Raw genomic sequence first — 21,339 nt, forward strand, 5'->3', positions numbered from 1 at the left:
AAACAGTAATCAGAAACCTCCCCCAAAACAAAACTCCAGGACCAGGTATCTTCTCTGGAGAACTCTACCAAACATTAAAGGAAGATTTAATACCTATCCTTCTCAAACTACTCCAAAAAAGTGAAGAAGATAGAACACTTCCTAACACATTCAACGAGGCCAACATCAACCTAATCTTAAAGCAGACAAGGACAACACAAAGAAGGAAAACTACAGGCCAATATCGGTGATGAATATAGATGCAAATATCCTCAACAAAACATTGGTAACCCACATACAGCAGTACATTAAAAGGATCATACAACATGATCAAGTGGGATTTACACCAGGGACAAAGGGAGGGTTCAATATCCACAAATCAATGTGATACCATATTAACAAAATGAGGAATAAAAACCACATGATCATCTCAATAGACATAGAGAAAGCATCTGACAAGCTCCGACATCGATTTATGATAAAAACTCTCAATAAAATGGGTATAGAAGGAACACACCTCAACATAATAAAGGCCATATATGACAAACCCACAGACAACATCATACTCAATGGGGAAAAACTGAACACCATCCCTCTGAGAACAGGAACAAGACAAGGATGCCCACTCTCACCACTCTTATTCAACATAGTAGTGGAGGTTTTGGCCAGAGCAATTAGACAAGAAAAATAAATAAAAGGTATCCAATCTGGAAATGAAGCTCTCATTGTTTGCAGACAACATGATTTTATATATAGAAAACCCTAAAGAATCCATTGGAAAACTATTATAAATAATCAACAACTACAGCAAAGTTGAAAGGCACAAAATCGACTTAGAAAAATCAGTCGCATTTCTACACTCAAATAACGAACTAACAGAAAGAGTTAACTCAAGAATACAATCCCATTTACAACTGCAACAAAAAGAATAAAATATCTAGGAATAAATTTAACCAAGTAGGTGAAAGACCTCTAAGACAATATTGAAAGAAATCATTGATGATATAAAGAAATGGAATGACAGTCCATGCACATGGATTGAAAGAATAGTTAAAATGTCCATACTACCTAAAGCAATCTACAGATTTAATGCAATTCCAATCAGAATCCTAATGATATTCTTCACAGAAATAGAACAGAGAATCCTAAAATTCATATGGGGCAACAAGAGACCCCAAATAGCTAAAGCAATCCTGAGAAAAAGGAACCAAGCTGGAGGCATCACAATCCCTGACTTCAAGATATACTACAAAGCAATAGTGATCAAAACAGAATGGTACTGGTACAAAAACAGGCACCCAATCAATGCAACAGAACTGAAAGCCCATAAATAAAACTACACATCTACGGACAGCTAATCTTTGACAAAGCAGCCAAGAGCATACAATGGAGAAAGGAAAGTTTCTTCAATAAATGGTGCTGGGAAAACTGGACAGCCACAAATAAAAGAATGAAAGTAAACCATTATCTTTCTCCATACAGAAAAATAGACTCAAAATGGATTAAAGATGTTAAGGTAAGACGTGAAAACATAAAACTCCTAGAAGAAAACACAGGCAGTAGACTCTCTGACATGGGTCTTAGACACATCTTTTTGAGAACTCTGTCTACTTGGGGAAGGCAAAGAAAAGAAAAAATAACCAAATGGGACTTCATCAGACTAAAGAGCTTCTGCAAGGCAAAGGAAACGAAGAACAAAATGAAAAGACTAACCCTCCAAGTGGGAGAAAATATTTGCAAATCATATATCCAACAAGGGGTTAATTGCCAAAAGATATAAAGAACTCATACAACTCAACAACAAAAAAGCAAACAACCCATCAAAAAATGGGAAAAGGATATGAACAGACATTTCTCCAAAGATATACAGATGGCCCATATGCACATGAAAAGATGTTCAACATCACTAAACATTAGGGAAATACAAATCAAAGTTACAATGAGATATCACCTTACACAGGCTACAATGGTTATAGTTATGAAGACACAAAATGACAACTGTTGAAGAGAATATGGAGAACCCTCATACACTGCTGGTGGGAATAAAAACTGGTGCAGCCACTATGGAAAACAGTATGGACTTTTCTCCAAAAATTAAAAATAGAGATCCTGGCAGAGTGAGCCCTTCTGGTAATCTCTCCCCTCTATGATACAACGAAAAAGACATTCATACTCCAACAGAGAACATCCAAACACAACACAAAAGATGTCTGAGAAACCCAGGCAGCCACATGTCAGAGGTTGGAGAGACTGCAGCCCCTCCCAGAGGAGGTGGAATGGGGTGAGAGAAAACTTTACTCCTCTCCAAAAGCCAGGGATCTGGGACCATGGGTGGCCTCTGGGAGGGAAGGAAAGTGGGAGAGGATGCCCGTTCGTGGGAACACAAAGATCCCTGAGGGGCCCTGCAGCCTAGGGGAGAGCCCCCAGTGAGGTGAAAGCAAATGCAGGGGTAACCTCATCAAGCCAACATCCCGGGAGAGCAGATAGTGAGGGCAAAGAGAGCAAACCCCAAGAGCACATAGAAGAAAGTGTCCCTCCCCCTCACCCACCCAGCACTGGCTCCAGTGCCTGGGATCTCGGCTGAAGAAAGAAGGCTCAGAATATGCAATGCTTGACCCCCATCCAGCAGCGATAGGCAGTAACTGAGACCAAGTAACACCACGATGGGCAAAAACAGAGCCATGTCCTTTAGCAGTATCAAAAATTATATTAAGTCTCCAGACCAGAAAGAAAATGACAAGTACCCAGAAATCAGTCCTGAGGACACAGAAATATGTCATCTAAATGACAGAGAATTCAAAATAGCTATCATCAAAAAACTAAGTTAAAAGAATGTAGAGAAAAAAGTCAACGAGTTCAGGAGCTACTTCACAAAAGAGATTGAAACTATAAAGAAGAATGAATCAGAAATACTGGAGACAAAAGATACAATGGAAGAGATAAAACAAAATATGGATTCCCTGAATGCTCAAGCAGACATCATAGAGGAGTGGATCAGCATAATTGAGGCTAGACATATTGAAATGCTCCAGACAGAGGAGAGAGAACTAAGACTAGAAAGAAATTAAGAAAGTCTCTGAGAAATATCCGACTCACTTAGGAAATTCAACATAAGAATTATAGGTATTCCAGAGGGAGAAGAAAAGGAGAATGGAGCAGAAACCTTATTCAAAGAAATAATAGCAGAGAACTTCCAAAACCTGGGGAAGAAGATGGAAATCCACGTGGGAGAGGCTACCAGATCTCCTAAATTTGTTGATGTAAAAAGACCTACTGCAAGGCATATAGGGGTGAAGCTGGCAAAAGTGAATGACAAAGAAAGAATTCCAAGGGCAATAAGGCAGAAGAAAATGACTTACAAAGGAACCCCTATCAGGCTTTCAGCAGATTTCACAGCAGAAACCCTATAGGCTAGGAGAGAGTGGAATGATATATTCAAAATCTATGAAGAACAAAAACTTTCAGGCAAGAATACTCTATCCAGCGGAAATAGCCTTCAGATATGATGGAGAAATAAAAACATTCCCAGATAAACAAAAGCTAAGGGAGTTCAGAGCCCAAAACCCACCCTACAAGATATCTTCAAGAAGGCCCCCATACTTGAAAAAAAAAAAAGTGAGAAAGTGGTTACAAAGCATGGAGTAAGGAGATAAATAGGTAGACAAAAATCAGAAAATTGTAGCTATACATCAGAAAGGATTAGCAAATACTCAAGAATAGCATTAAGGATAAAGGGAAGGAAAACACCAAAAACAAAAATAATCTCGTCATTTTAATCACAAACTCACAACACAAGATGGAATAAGATGTGACAAAACAACTTAGGAGGGGAAGGGGAAGGAGACTGAATCAGTTTAGTCTAAGGAAATAAGAGGCCATCAGAAAATGGACCACCTTATCCGTGAGATTTTGAATACAAACCTTGTGGTAACCACTAAACAAAAAGTAGAACAGAGACACAAATAATAAATAAGGAGAAAACAAAAAAATGCATCATAAAAAACTACATAACTCAATTGGTAGACCAAAATACACAGGATGAGAAAAAAACAAAATGCAGGAGAACTGGAAAACAAGTGATAAAATGGCACCATTAAGCCCTCATATATTGATAAGCACCTTAAATGTAAATGAATTGAATTCTCCAATCAAAAGACACAGAGTGGCGAGATGGATTAAAGAACAAGACCAAACAGTATGCTGCCTCCAGGAAACACATGTCAGCTCCAGTGACAAACACAGGCTCAGAGAGAAGGGAGGGAAGACGATACTCCAAGCTAATGGCAAATAAAAGAAAGCAAGTGTCACAATACTTATATAAGACAAGGTAGACATCAAGATAAGACAGGCAAAGAGAGACAAAGAGGGGCAGTATATAATGATCAAAGGGACACTCCATCAAGAAGACATAACACTTATAAATATCTATGCACCCAACACAGGAGCATCAAAGTACATAAACCAACTATTAACAAACCTAAAAGGAGGAATTACTAATAACACAATAATAGTAGGGGACCTCAATACACCACTCACATGAATGGACAGATCATCCAGACAGAAAATCAATAAGGAAACAGTGGAATTAAATGAAAAGCTACACCAGTTGGACTTAACAAACATATATAGAACACTCCATCCAAAATCAGCAGAATACACATTCTTCTCAAGTGCACACAGAACATTCTCAAGGAGAGACCATATGGTGGGAGACAAGGTAAGCCTCAATAAATTTAAAAAGATTGAAATAATAACAGGTAGAAATTAACTAAAAAGAAAAAAACCTAAGAAAGGGACAAAGATGTGAAGACTAAACAACAGGCTATTCAACAACCAATGGCTCAATGACGAAATTAAAGGAAAAATCAAAAAACACCTGGAGACAAATGAAAATGAAGACATACCATACCAACTCATATGGGATGCAGCAAAAGTGGTACGAAGAGGGAAATTCATCACAATACAGGTTCAAATTAACAAACAAGAAAAATAACAAATAAGCAATCTCAAAACACATAACTGAATTAGAAAAAGGCAAACAAAGCCCAAAGTCAGCAGAAGGAGAGAAATAATAAAAATCAGAGCAGAAATAAATGCTATTGAAACAGAAATGGCAGTAGAAAGGATAAAGGAAACAAAAAGCTGGTTCTTTGAGATGATAAACACAATTGACAAACCCCTAGCCAGACTTACAAAGAAAAAAAGTGAGAAAGCTCAGATAAATAAAACTAGAAATGAGAAAGGAGAAATAAAAACGGATACCAGAGAAATACAAAGGATTATAACAGAACACTATGAAAAACTATATGCCAACAAAATGGACAATCTAGAGGAAATGGATAAATTCTTAGACTCTCACAACCTCCCAAAGCTGAATCAAGGAGAAATAGACAATCTGAATAGACCAATCACAAGTAAAGAGATTGAAACAGTAATTGAAAGCCTCCTAAAACATAAAAGCCCAGGACCAGACGGCTTCCCTGGAGAATTCTACCAAACTTTCAGAGAGGATTTAAGAGCTATCCTTCTCAAGAATCCCAAAAAATTAGGAGAGATGGAATGCTTTCTAACACATTTTATGAGGCCAACATCACTCTTGTACCAAAGCCTGATAAGGACAACACAAAAAAGGAAAACTACAGGCCAATATTGCTGATGAACATAGATGCAAAAGTCCTCAACAAAACATTGGCAACCCGCATACAGCAATGCATCAAAAAGATGATACATCATGATCAAGTGGGATTTATACCAGGGACACAGGGATGGTTCAACATCCGCAAATCAATGTGATACACCACAATAACAAAATGAGGAATAAAAACCAGATGATCATCTCAATAGATGCAGAGAATGCATTTGACAAGCTCCAACAGCTATTTATGATAAAAACTCTTAACAAAATGGGGATAGATGGAAATTCCCTCAACATAATAAAGCCATATATGACAAATCCACAGTCAACATCATACTCAATGGGGGAAAAACTGAAAACCATCCCTCTGAGAACAGGAACAAGACAGATGCCCACTCTCCCCACTCTTATTCAACATAGTACTGGAGGTTTTGGCCAGAGCAATTAGGCAAGAGAAAGGAATAAAAGGAATCCAAACAGGGAGTGAAGAAGTGAAGCTCTTGTTGTTTGCAGACAACACGATCTGATATATAGAAAACCCTAAAGAATCCATCGGAAAACTATTATAAATAATTAACAACTACAGTAAAGTTGCTGGGTACCAAACCAACATACAAAAATCAGTTGCATATCTATACTCTAATAACAATCTTACAGAGAGAGAACTCAAGAAGACAATTCCATTTACAATCGCACCAAAAAGAATAAAGTATCTAGGAATAAATTTAACCAAGGAGGTGAAGAAGTTATACAATGAAAACTAGAAGACATTATTGAAAGAAATAGGTAATGACATAAAGAGATGGAAAGAGATTTCATGCACATGGATTGGAAGAGTAAACATAGTTAAAATGTCCATACTGCCCAAAGCAATCCACAGATTCATTGCACTCCCAATCAGAATCCCAATGACATTCTTCATGGAAATAGAGCAAAGAATCCTAAAATTCATATGGGGCAACCAAAGACCCCAAATTGCTAAGGAAATCCTGAGAAAAAAGAACAAAGCTGGAGGCGTCACAATCCCTGATTTCAAAATGTACTACAAAGCTACAGTAATCAAAACGGCATGGTACTGGTATAAAAACAGAGACACAGATCAATGGAACAGACGTGAAAGCCCAGAAATAAAACCGCACATCTATGGACACCTAATCTTTGACAAAGGTGCCAAGAACATACAATGGAGAAAAGATAATCTCTTCAATAAATAGTGTTGGGAAAACTGGACAGCCACATGCAAAAGAATTAAAGTAGACCATTATCTCACACCATACACAAAAACAAACTCAAAAGGAATCAAAGATTTGAAGATAAGTCCTGAAACCATAAAACTTCTGGAAGATAATATAGGTAGTACACTCTTTGACATCGAACTTAAAAGGATCTTTTCACATACCATGTCTTCTCAGAGAAGGGAAAACAAAAGAAAAAATAAACAAGTGGGACTTCATCAGACTAAAGAGCTTCTGAAAGGCAAAAGAAACTAGGATCAAAACAAAAAGACAACCCACCAAGTGGGAGAAAATATTTGCAAAGCATATATCCGACAAGAGGTTAATCTCCATGATATATAAGGGACTCACACAACTGAACAACAAAAGAACAAACAGCCCGATCAAAAAATGGGCAGAGGATATGAACATTTTTACAAAGATATACAGATGGCCAATAAACACATGAAAATATGTTCAACATCACTAGTCATCAGGGAAATGCAAATCAAAACTAAACTAAGATACCACCTTTCACCCATTAAAATGGCTATAATCACAAAGACAAAAAGTTACAAATGTTAGGGAGGGTGTGGAGAAAAGGGAATCCTCCTACCGTGCTGATGGGAATGCAAACTGGGGCAGCCACTGTGCAAAACAGAATGGAAATTCCCCAAAAAACTGAAAATAGAAACATCATATGACCCAGCTATCCACCTACTGGGTGTCTACCCAAACCACTTGGAATCAACAGCCCAAAGTGACATACGTCCCCCTATGTTCATTGCACCCCTATTCACAATAGCCAAGACATGGAAAAAATCCAAGTGCCCATCGGCTGATGACTGGATAAAGAAGATGTGGTGTACATATACAATGGAATACTACTCAGCCATAAAAAAGACAAAATCATCCCATTTGCAACAACACGGAAAGACCTGGAAAGAATTATGCCAAGCAAAATAAACCAGACTGAGAAAGACAAACACCATATGATTTCACTCACATGTGGAATATAAATAAACACATGGACAAAGAAAACAGTTCAGTGGTTACCAGGGGAAGGGGGTGGGGGATGGGCGCAAGGGGTGAAATAGAGCAGTTATGTGGTGACAGACAGGAAATAATGTACAACTAAAATTTCACAATGATATAAACTACTCTGAACTCAATAAAAATAAAAAAACATTAAAAAAGTTAAAAATAGAAATACCACATGACCCAGTATCCCACTACTAGGTATCTATCCAAAGAACTTGAAATCAACAATCTAAAGAGACTTATGCACCCCTATGTTCACTGCAGCATCATTCCCAATAGCCAAGATGTGGAAACAACCCAGTGCCTACTGACTGATGAATGGATAAAGAAGATATGGCATATATATACAATGGAACACAGCCATAAAAAAAGACCAAATCGTTCCATTTACAACCACATGGACAGACGCTGAAGATATTATGTTAAATGAAATAAACCAGATAGAGAAAAACAGATACCATATGATTTCACTGATACGTGGAAGATAAACAAACATATGGACGAAGAGAACAGATTAGTGGTTACCAGAGGGGAAGAGGGTTTGAGGGGTGCACATAGGGGGTAAAGGGGCACATATATGTGGTGACTGAAAAATGAAATTTCACAATGTTATAAACTATGACCTCATCAAATAATTAAAAAAAGAAGATATGTATATATACATATGCAATGGAATACTACTCACCAAAAAACATAAAAGAAAACAAGCTAAAAATTCAATTCCTCAGTTCTGCTAGCTGCATTTCATGTGCTCAATAGTTACACGGATTTAATAGCTACTGTATGGGACAGGACAGACATTTATAGGACATTTCCATCATTACAGAAAGTTCCACTGGAACTTTCACAAGGCAAATCAAGGAAACACACACTCACAAGTTCTCGCTCTCTATTGCCTTTTAAATATCTTCCTACGTTCTACCACACCAATTCTTTCACACATTAAACAATTACTCATTGAGCATATACTATTGCACAGTTACTCTTGAAAGCCTCATATGTTCAGGAATATAGTTCCCCTTTATTCACAGGGGATGTGTCCCACGAACCCCAATGGATGCTGAAACTACAGATATAATGCCAAACTCTATAGATAAATATGGTTTTTCCTATACAGGCATTCCTCGTTTTATTGCACTTCACTTCACTGAACTTTGCAGATAGTGCGCTTTTGACAAGACCCTCCACCAGCAAAAAGATTATACACAACTCTCTGAAAGCTCAGATGATGGCTACAATCTTTTAGCAATAAACTACTTTTGTTGTTGTTATTGAGGAAGATTCACCTTGGGCTAACATCTGTTGAAAATCCTCCTCTTTTTGCTGAGCAAGATTCGCCCTGAGCTAACATCTCTGCCAGTCTTCCTCTATTTTGTACGTGGGATGCCGCCACAGCATGGCTGCTGACAGGAGGTGTAGGTCTGCTACCGGGAACCACCCATGAACCTGGGCCACCAAAATGGAAGCATGCAAACTCAACCACTAGGCCATGGGGCCAGCCCCTAAAGCACTTTTTAATTAAGGTACATACATTGTGTTTTTAGACATAATGCTACTGCACTTTTAACAGACTACCACATAGTGTAAACATAACTTTTATATGTACTGGGAAACCAAAAAAATTGTGTGACTTGCTTTATTGCAATATTCACTTTATTGCAGTGGTCTGGAGCCAAAGCTGTAATATCTCCAAGGTATGCCTGTTAAGTATCTATGATAAAGTTTAATTTATAAATTAGGCACAGTAATAGATTAACAACAATAACTAACAATAAAATAGAACAATTATAACAGTATACTCTAATAAAATTTACCATAGATCTTAGTGACCTCAGCATATGATTTTTTTTCTTTCCTTATTAAGTCAAGAACTTTCACCTTTTCACTTAAAGGAAGCACTTTACAGCTTCTCTTTGGCATATCCAAATTGCCAGCACCACTGCTCTAGGCCTTTGCAGCCATCATTAAGTAAATAAGGGTTACCTGAACACAAGCACTGTGGTACCATGACTCTCAATCGGATAGCAGAGACAGCTACTAAGCGACTAACAGACAGGCAGCGTATACAGCGAGGATACGCTGGACAAAGGGACGGTTCATGTCACAGGAGGGACATAGTGGGATGGCACAAAATTTCACCACCCTACTCAGAACGAGGCACAATTTAAAACTTAGTTTATTTCTGGAATTTTCCATTTAATATTTTCAGACCACAGTCGATCGCGGGTAATTGAAACTTCAGAATGCAAAAGCAAAAATAAGGGGGGGGACTATTGTATATAGTCCTTATTCTCTAAAAACTTACAATGTAATGAGAAGACAGAAAAATAAATGGATTATTATAAAATAATCAATTACTATAACACAGGGTGTTATATCAATATATACCCCACAGAGGGGATGTCAAAGGAAGGCATCCTGAGAGAAATGAGATTTATTAAGTTCAGAAAGGTAATTAACTATTATCTTGCCAATTTGAGAGATAAGTTGGAAGTGGGGCATTTGCTATTCTCCATCATTTTTTTCATCTTTGTTCCAATTATTCACTTAAAATTCTTTATCTCCTCCATACCTTTTCAAAATTCTGTTTATATTTCAAAGCCCATCTTTTATGATGCATTTCTTACTACAGTCATGCATTGCTTAACAATGGGAATACGTTCTGAGAAGTGCATCCTTAGGTGATCTCATTGTGTGAACATCACAGAGTGCACTTACACAAACCTAGATGGTATAGCCTACTGCACACCTAAGCTACCTGGTACTAATCTTAGGGGATCTGCATCATTTTTGTGGGTTGTCACGGACCAGAACATCATTATGTGGTGCATGACTATACCTCTAACCACACAAAGCCCCTTCCTCAATCCCCAAATATATTGCCTTTACTGAATTCAAGCACACAAAAAATTTGGTTTATTTTTGTTGTTATCAATGTAATGAGTAAGAACATGGGCTTTGGAACCAGACTTATTGCTTACTAGCTGTGTGACCTTGGGCAAGTTACTTAATCTCCCCAAACCTCAATTTCTGCAACTAAAGGTGGAATTAATAATGCCTCACAGTTACATATTTGAGGATTAAATAAAATACTGAAAATGCTCAGCATTGTGACTAGAATATGACAAATTATTTGGTGTACTAGTAACAACAGTCCAACACTTGTTTCTTCCTTTGTTTGCTGAAAGTTTTAGATTTGCTTACACCTTTCCAGGCCAATCTTTACATTATCAAGGCATATGCAGTATTTTAGTAACATCTAGCAAATCCTCTAAATTACTCAAGCAGATTACTTCCAGGCAGAATGTTATAGTATATTCATATGTAAAATATTTTAGATAGACAATTCTGTTTGTAACTATGAAAATATAAAATCAATTTCAAAAATATTACCTATTGCTTATAGCAACTTTAAATAAAAATCATTAAATAAAATATGATTTTATATATAAAAACTTTAAATAAAAATATTTTTTATTTTCATTATTAGTTTGATTATGTAAAATTTCTTAAAATTCTGAAATAAAACCATTAAAAAGAATTTTCAAGTTGGGGGGCATACTAATAATAACTGAACTACTAAATGGTAAAAATCAATCTATTAATAAAAACTAATTTGTCAGAATCCACATTCCTATTTATAACTGGATCCTACAAAATCGAACTCAAAAATGGTTTCTAATGAAACAGCATCTTGACTTTTATGCAAATATGTTTAACATAGTTAACATAGTAATCATCAGAAATAATATTAAATGATAGTATAGATAGATCAAAGAGAATTTTTTTCCTTTGACATATTATTTAAAAACATAATAGGAAAAAAAAAGCATGTCATACAATGAGAACTAGAGATGACTTATTTTGCCCTTAACCACAGGGTGTTGAGAGACGCACTGAAAGATGTACACATAACATTTTGCTAAAAAATAAAAAATACACTTTTCTAAATGAATGCTTCTAATGGAGTATATTTACTTTGTAAAAAGTATAAAGATGGACATCTAAAATTGAATTGCTTATATCCTAGAAAAAAGAAAAGGAGTGCTCACCAGAATTAACAAGTACCAAATCTAAAAAGGAGAGCAATGTCATTTCCTCCCAAATAGCTGACAGCTGTGCAGATTTTCTTTACCTTTTTCTTTGCTAAGCAAAAGACAAACAGGTAGTACCTTTGTGTTTTCCTTATTACCCTTACCAGTAAAGTTTAAAATCACCTTGCTATGTATTGTCCCTCAAATTAGTTTAAGAATAACAAAGGATTACAAAAAATGGAGATATGAAAAGTTTCAGAATACTCTGCTATGTTGAAAAATTATTAAATTCCACTTATGTCAATACCTATTAGGTCATTTATAAACTATATATTTATAGCCTTCTAGATGTCATTATTCTAAATAACTGTACGATCCATATCCTCTCTTATGTGAAATATATTGACGGTAAAATCTTTGCTGATGTTTTCCCAAAGGCAACCTTACCTGTGGAGTCCAATAAAAGGCAGAGCTCAATCGGTAGAGTTTTCGCTTGTGGAAACTCTGAAGTGGCCGTGTTCGAGCTGCTGTACTCATGACAGTCAAGGATGGAGCTTTCAATCTTGTCCTGTCTTTTCTCCTTTTCTTACTGTGCTTCTGGTTCAGTAACCAGCTACTGGAGGAAGAGAGCTCATCTAAATTCTCTGAAGCACTGAAATGCCATGAAATAATTGAGGAGTGGAGGGAATAAAACAAAACAAACAAAAAAACAAGACAAAGAAAACTAAATGTAAATTGCCTTGATCCATTATGACAGAAGAGTATTAATTTTAGCCAATTTTGTGGTAATAATTGGTGAAAGAACCAATATTAATGGGGAACTACATATTCAAGTTGTGAAAACAATTTCTATTTCTATTTTCTCCTTCAAAACAAATATCTCACAGGTTAGAAATGATTCCATTGAGTTCATTAGTACAATGTAAATGTTCATTATAAATCAATAATTCACAGGTAGTACACAGTGTTGTAACTATTTACATCAAATTCTTTTTGCACATGGCTGAAATTACATAGGATTATAGGTTTAAAAAGGGCTAAAGTCTCATAACTGTTTAGTTGCTCTTAAATAAGCACCACATACCATTTCAGTGAATTTTGAAACAAAGATGCAATCCATCTATGTTTTAGGAATTTTTTAAACTTCTGATGATACAGAAGCCACAATTATAAAATAGTGAAACAGAGCACACAAACTACACATGAAAATAAGCATATTAATTTAATAATTATTCTTCATCTTAATTTTTAAACATTATATATAAATATTTCAAAACCTCAGAACATCAGGAGGAAGTTAATGCTCATTGCCACATAAATTTAATTTCACTCATACCAGTATATGACATACAAAATAATTAAGCTTTTCAGGCAGTATATGTACCAATTTCAACCTTCTTTATATAGACAGAAGCTAGTCAGTTTAGTATTCTAACATCAACAAATGAATCTTCTATATGCGATACTGCTAATCAACATATAACGTCCAAATGTGCTATTTGGTTCAAGTAGAATCGGTGTTTAATGGCAAACATAAGATATGGTTTTTCTATAGCAAGATCATTGGTTTTGAGTCATATTTATGGCTGCTATAAAATACTCTATTAGCTTGTTGATAAAGTAAGTAATTCAGAGTGCTTTACACAGCAATAAGAAACCAGAAACAAACGTATCTTAATGGCTTATGTTGGTGAAACCAAAGCGAATAATTAAATATGGAATTTGGTGACTATCAAACATTCAACAAATACATAAGTGGGTTTGTACTATTGGCCAGACCAGTGCAGGGAGAAGAGCTGTTAACTATTTCACTTTTAAAATACTAACTTTAGTTTTCAGAGAGCTCTAGTCAAGAATGTTTTTAAGCCCCAGTTAATAAACGTTCTAAAGATCTTATATCTGAGAAAGCTTTAAGGATACAATGCTACCCTCAAATTAACAGGTTCAATCTCATATCCTGACGTTACTTTCTATAACATAGCATATGTTTTACTATGAAGACTTTTAAGCATATCAGTGCTAAGTAACAGTCTGCTCTTGAGAGACCAGCCATGGAACTGGGCTATCATGTTAAGAGTGAGCAGAAGGCATCGACGATGGTCAGTATCAAGTTAGGCACCAGGAAGGGCAGGTGGCTGGCACAGAAGGGAGTCAAGGTCAGGAAGAAGACAGGTTTCAGGAGGTAGTAGGGATTAGAGGTGATCAAGTCAGGAGAGCTAGGATCTAGGAAGATAGGAGTAGATCCAGCACAAAAAGAGGTTCTTCATCCAGCAAGTTAGAAACACCTTTAGGCAGATTATACTGGCTCCTTAAAAGAGACACTGCTTGCGGAGCGCCTACGGAGAATGCAGAGCTTTTTTTCTGAGAGCCTGAAGCCAGCCAACTAACTCTTCCTCTATTTACAACTCTTCCTTGTTAGTGAGCCTGTAGTTACCTTCCTCACTGAGACTGAACCTTCGAGAATGTGAGCCACCATCTTCTTAGGGAAGGACGGCACACAGCTTTTGAACTGTTAGAGGCCCACAAGCTGGTTTAAAGATAAGTGGAAAGCTTGTCGTTTGTGTCACCAAATGTTACATTTTCACATTTCTAAGGTGGCTGACATTATCATAAGACAGAAATTTAATTTTATTCTTTTTTTCTTTACTTAAGTATGTTCCCAATTGCAGACAATTCACCCTTAGATGACTTTTGACTAACACTTTCTATTAAGGATCCTTGCAAAGTGTGATAAAAATTTATCCTTCTCAAACAAATGGGGGAATTTACTGAAACTGAAAGACGTGACATCTCTTTATTTCACTACTAATCAATGTATAAAGCACATTATTCTCACCAAAGCTAACACTGTACACGAACCACTTTTATAAATAATTGATGAGGTTGTTGTAAAGAGTTATTGCAAATCACTGATAAATTCACTTATTTTGCATAGTGTTTTACACTAAAGAGAGGGTCAATCAATGCACCTCCTTGAAAAGCAGAACAAGAGGAAAATTATGAGGAAATTCTTTGTAAGACAACAACCCTGCTCACATGACTCTATAACCTAAGGCTTTTGCCTCAGGAGATAATAATAGAATATCTAGGTAACTCAGTATTAAGTAAAACAAGAACTTAAGACAAAGATATCATTGATAAGTCAACATAAGACACCATCATCACACGACATTCAAACAAAAAAAGTAGTAATAATAGAAGAAGGAGGGAGTGAAAACCCAGGAGGGAAAGAACATTTCAGTAAGAGGTAAGACTTAGTGTTCCCACTGAGTTGTAGGTACACTTAGGAAACCCCAGAAACTGAGGATGCAATGGGCCAGTGTCATAATATAATTATCGAGACAACTATCAATAAACATCAATATATAATCACCACTGGACTTGAAATAGCAAGCTTACAAGTGGGATAGTACCAGGTAAGGCAACACATTACACTTCTTTAGATTTCCAACTGGAAGTTTTTGATCAGAGAGCCACAAAAATCCCCCAAAGGATAGCCTAGATCCTCTGTTATAAGGAGATAGCATAATTTGGCTTTAAAATGAATGAAACACTTGGGGGTTGTGGGGAGCAGTAAGGATGGGTTTTTAAACCTAGGCCTTGCTCCATTTCCACTGTATAATCCAAGCTACTTTGTGCCAGTATTACTCCAACAGCCTTGTAATGGGTCTCCCTTCAACCACACTTTTCCCTCTCCAATCCCATCTATACCAATCTTTTGGGAAAATAAATCCAATCCTTTCATATCCTTTCTTCCCATCCCCACACTGCTTAAAATCTCTCAAATCCTTCCCATTGCTCTGAGAAAAGGACTCAAATCCTGAATGTAAAAGACTCTAATAGGCCCGGCCCCTGCTCTCTCTCCTGCCTCATGTTGCATCACACTCGCTCCTGTTCTGTGTTCCAGCTACACGGCCTCCTTTCATCTCAAATAACTCACACTCTACAGTACCACACCCATTATACATTATTTCTGCTTCCTGGAATTTTCTCACATCCTCCTTCACCTACGTAATTTCCAATAATCATTGGCTCTCAGTTCAAAAGTCAGTTCCTCAGGGAAGTCTTTGAGCCCTTGTGTAGTCTCTCCAAAGATGCAGTCAAATCCTCTCAGGAGCTCTGACAGCAGTGTTCACCTTTCTTTCAGAGCATTTTTCATGGTGATAACTTTACAATTCTTTGTATGATAATCTGATTTATGTCTGTCATCCTTTCTAGGCTGTAATTAGTGCAGAGACTGTTTTGTTTATGCTTGTATCAGAAGTTCCCGATGTTGTACCTTGCAAACAGCAGATGCTATAAATATTTGGAGAAATATATACACATATATGTCAGGTTTGTCATTCCAGCTATGTGCTTTGTACAGTGCGTGTATGACATATACTACACCTAAATAATTAGTTTAGTGGGATGAGTAAACATTGAACATTTTACCCTAAGAGCCAAAAGCAGCCCTAAACAGAAGCTTACAAGACAGCTTTTAGAAAGATATATATTTACACTGCCTTGAGTTCCATTCTAAATCATTCTTTGATCACAAAAGTTAGTTTTTGATAGTAAGATATGATGTATCTTATTTTATCTTACAATCAAGTATGCCCATCATAAATTTATAATAATAATAAGCAGATGAGAGCTATAAGATGGTTTGATTTGTAAAAGAGAAGGCATGAATCAAGTCTAAAAAATCTGTTTTAATCTAAAAAGTACAAAATGACTGACAGCTTTATCTAAGAAAATATCAAAAAGTCCTGAGTTCACATTTTATTAACACTTGAATTTCTCTTATTTAATAACTTTCTGAAATCATTGGTTTTCACTTACAATTCTGGAAAATTTTAGCAGTTAAGATATTTATGGATAACAATAGGCACTCAATTTGCTTTTATAGAGTATGAATGGAAAACTTCAAGTGCATTTTTAAACAATGTATTCCTATACTCTGATTACTACAGGAACCTAAGGCCTGGAAGTGAGTCAATTAATCTTTTACCTGATATTTTATTATAAATCACTACCAAAATCAATTTCTGTAAACATTATGTACTTATAGCATAATTAGTAAATAAAACAATCTAAAGATATAGGTACACAGGGACATCTATTAGCTAACCCCTTGGTGTCATTTGGTGGTGGTGGTCATGGTGGATGGATGTGGAAGAATAGTCTAATTTCAATCTATTTTTTTCATAAACCCAGTCAAAGATAGTCTTGATTTTTTCACAGTAAATTACTCAAGTGTTCAACAACCTTTTGCATAAGCCAAAGTGTGTTCTTAGAAGGACTGGAATAAATATTATGATGCTCTGCTCTAATAGTTTTAGTAAATAGAAAACTTTTGGGACTGGTTATAAATTTAGAATGCTAGAAGCATAAAAGCATAGAAAAGAATTCAAGAAGTTATTTTTATCTATTATTCTCAAGGAACAGCAGATAGTAAGTATTCAATGCAGTATTTAAAAAGATTGTTCTGGGCCAGTAGTTTTCAACATTTCCCCACATTCACCCATTCTCACATTAAATACACTGAAGAAAAAGCAGAAATCAACAATGGAGGGGCTGGCCCTGTGGCTGAGTTGTTAAGTTCATGCACTCCGCTTGGGCAGCCCCAGGTTCGCCTGTTTGAATCCTGGGCGCAGACCTACACACTCACTGCTCATCAAGTCATGCTGTGGTGGCATCCCACATAGAAGAACTAGAACAACCTACAACTAGGATATACAACTAGGTACCGGGACTTTGGGGAGAGACAAAAAAAAAGAGGAAGATTGGCAACAGATGTTAGCTCAGGGCCAGTCTTTCTCACCAAAAAAAAAAGTATTAAAAAAATGGATTAGAGAATTAGAATGTACATTCCCAAAGAGATTATGATAGCGCCCTCAGTTCCCCATATACTCATTTACACAAATACCCACACCCACTGTACTGAGTTGAATGTGTCCTCACAAAATTTATATCCACCAGGAATCTCAGAATGTGACCTTATTTGGAAATACAGTCTTTGCAGATGTAATCAGGTACCATGAGGTCATACTGGATTAGAGTGAGCCATTAATCCAATTACTGATGTACCTACAATAAGAGACACAGAGATAAAGAGGAGACCCATCCAGGGAAGAATGCCATGTGAAGACAGGGGCAGAGACTGGAGAGATGGTCTACAAGCCAAAGAACGCCAATGACTGCCAGCAGCCACCAGAAGCTAGGAAAAGGCAAAGAAGGACCCCTCTCTAGAAACTTCAGAGAACACGGCCCTGCCTGACACCTTGATTTTGAACTTCTAGCCTGCAGAACGGTGAAAGAATAAACATCTGTTATTTTAAGCCACCCAGTTAGCGGTAGTTTGTTAAGACAGCCCTAGAAAACTAATGTATCCATAAAAATACACCTAAAATCATTGTTTTTGCATGACTTGCAATCTCTGTTTCAAGTGTCTCCTTTCCACGAGTTGGAGTTCTCTGACGAATCCGACCTACAGCAGCTAATGGAGGCAGCAGTCTTTCCCAAACTTTCGCTCATGCCCAAAGTCCTGCCAATCGTGGAATTTACTATCCTCTCTTTCCATGATAGTGTTTGGAGAAGCAAACACATCACACACTCAGGTAACTCAACGACAGAGGATGGCAGTAACCAATTTTAAAGAAATTATACAAAATAGGACTTATATAAACTTACGACAATGGCCCACTAGGGGCATTACCTGTCCTCCAAATGGCAAAAGCAAACACCTCTCTCAAATGACCAATGGATCAAGATCCGGGCATTATCTGGTACACAGAAAACAATGCTTAGACCAGGCCATTTCTTCCACTCGGGGTATTAAGTAGGGGAACTATACCCCTTACTCAAAAATACAAGTCTCTTCAACCCTAACAACAAGAAAATGTGTTGAAGGAGACTGTAAAATGGCATTCTACATTAGAGTGGTCTCTCTAAAAAAATTAAAATACATACCTTTTCTAAAAAAAAAGGTAGATCTTAATGCAGCCATTAAAATGGAAAAAACATTTTAAGTATAAAATGACAGATATAATATTATTGAAGTGAGATATAATAAAACTGCTTTCAATAGATCTCAACTATGAAAATAATGATAAAAATGATAGGAAGTAAACATACTCTTAGCAATATAAGTGATTTCCACTTTCTTCTTAGTATTTTGTGAATTTGCCAGTTTTCCTACAATGAGCTTGTACTATTTTTATAAAAAGAAAAAACATCATCTAAAAGTTACAGTCTTCTTTTTTGTATTAAGAACTTCTAATACATTTTTAAGTGGCTATTTGAGAATAAGAGACTTTGGAGACATAATAACCAAATGTAATATGGACTTTGTTTGGACCCTGATTACAACAAATTAAGCATAAAAAGATAATTTTGTGACAACTGGGGAAATCCGAATATGGATAGAGAATTTCATGATAGTAACAAATTATGGCTAATATTATAAGAATAATAAGCAGATGATAACATGCTGGGTATATTAAAAAAAAGAGTTTATCAAAGAAATATACAAAAATATTTACAGTTAAATTACCAATAGAATTTGCTTTTAAAAAGTCCATAGGAAAAAAATGTGTCAGGAAAGGAAATAGCTGAAATGAGTTAGCAAAATCTGGAGAACTGTTAAAGCTCAAAATATGTGAATTCACTTTATTATGCTTTATTAGCAGCCTGGAATATGCTGTTAATAAACAATCCTTCCTCATAACTGAGAAGTGACTACTGCAAATATTATGAGGGTTAAAGAATTACTTTATATGTGATTAGTTTGCCAATATAACTGCAGTTTTTCAATCATGATACCCAATTAGAAAGAATGGTTGCATTTCATGAGATAATTACCATTAGTCGAAATAAATAGCATGGCGATGATTCATTGGAATTTAATTTCATATCATATCTTAGGACTCATTAAAGCAAAAATAAACCACTGCCACCATCATAAAAATCTAGACGTTATTTCAGGTAGAAATTCACTTTCTCAGAGATAATACCCCATGGGCTAAATAAGGATCCATTTACAAAATTTCATCTTCATTTTAGAGTGTGAGATCTAAAAGCTACTAACTCTCTATGATGAAGAAATGTAATGCTTCATTTGTTTGAACACTCAATCTTTGCAGTTGCTCGGTTTCTGGTGACTCATCTTAGATCCTGCTGCCAAGATTAATAAAACTAAAAAACATCTGACTTCTGAGAGATACTGCCATTAAACAAGAGATGGGGGTTGGGAATCAATGAATAACAAGTGGGCAAACAGGTGCCCTGGAAAATAATTAACCAGGTGAATTTATTTCAGACATTGTGAGAACAGATCATTAGGATATTATAAAAATGACCTTAAATACTTTTCAAAAATTATATCAGGGGCCTCCCCTTGGCCTGCTGGTTAAGTTTGGCCCACTCCACTTTGGTGGCCCAGGTTCGCAGGTTCCGATCCTGGGTGCGGACCTACACGGCTCATCACCAATGCTGTGGCAACGACCGACATGTAAAAAATAGAGGAAGACTGGCACAGATGTTAGTTCAGGGCTGATATTCCTCAGCAAAAAAATATCTATCTATCTATCTATCTATCTATCTATATATATCAAACAGTAAGTTTTATGTGGTCCACTAAAAATTAATATACAGAATAGGTGGCTAAACTTTAAAAATTCAAAATTTAAATTTCTTCTAACCTAATTATATACAAAAATTGTGATATATGATATAAAGCTAGAATAAATATGCTTTATTAGAACTGTAACACTTCACTTATGAGATTATTTATCTGGCAACTCCAAGTAAACACACTACAGCTGAAATTGCAAAAACCTTTTAAATAACCAAAAAAGATCTCACTAAGTCCATGCACGAAAGCTTACTCCTGTTACTGTTAAGAGAGGCCTTCTCTCCTACTAGAGAAACGTCTCTTAATCTAGTACAGATACTTCTACCACTCTGGTCATCTGATTTTCTAGTCAGAGTTAAACCAGAAGAGAGGCAGCAGAACTACAGGAGACAGCCATGAGAGCAGCAACTAAAATATCAATCAAACTATGGGGGAGAAAAAACAAATAAGAGCAAAATATTTTTTATGGAATGCTGATTACCTGCAAGAAATCTTGAAAGACATTTCATTCATTCAATAAATATTTATTGGTGCCCAAAATGTGACTCTCACTGATCCAGCTGTTAGGGAAATAGCAGTTAAGAAGACAGACAAAATAAAATTCCTACTCTCATGGAGCTTACATGCTCAAGCAGGCAGAGAGACAACAAACAAGTGAAAAAATAGCAAAATAATATCACATTTGTAATCTTATTTGATGGTCACAACAATTTGGAATCAGACTGTTCTCATTAACTGTGATTCAGAAAGTTGCCCAAAATCGCAATGCTACTAAGTGGCAGAGTTGAGAGTGATTTCAGATCTGTCTGACTCCAAAGT

General features: G+C 36.2%; 1 protein-coding gene across 13 annotated transcripts in view; it reads right to left on the reverse strand.

The window, feature by feature from the left end:
• Window positions 1-21,339, reverse strand: part of KANSL1L (KAT8 regulatory NSL complex subunit 1 like) — a 139,213-nt gene that overhangs the window by 48,627 nt on the left and 69,247 nt on the right. For 5 of the 13 annotated variants that reach the window (XM_070270438.1, XM_070270436.1, XM_023642243.2 and 2 more), the window contains one exon: window positions 12,351-12,516. In XM_070270438.1, the coding sequence (XP_070126539.1) occupies window positions 12,351-12,516 (166 nt within the window). Of the gene's footprint in view, window positions 1-12,350; window positions 12,556-21,339 lie in introns of all 13 variants that reach the window. The other 8 variants (XM_023642246.2, XM_023642244.2, XM_023642241.2 and 5 more) reach the window with 2 other exon arrangements.

The sequence above is a fragment of the Equus caballus genome, chromosome 6 (genome assembly GCF_041296265.1).
Source record: "Equus caballus isolate H_3958 breed thoroughbred chromosome 6, TB-T2T, whole genome shotgun sequence".
NCBI lineage: Eukaryota > Metazoa > Chordata > Mammalia > Perissodactyla > Equidae > Equus > Equus caballus.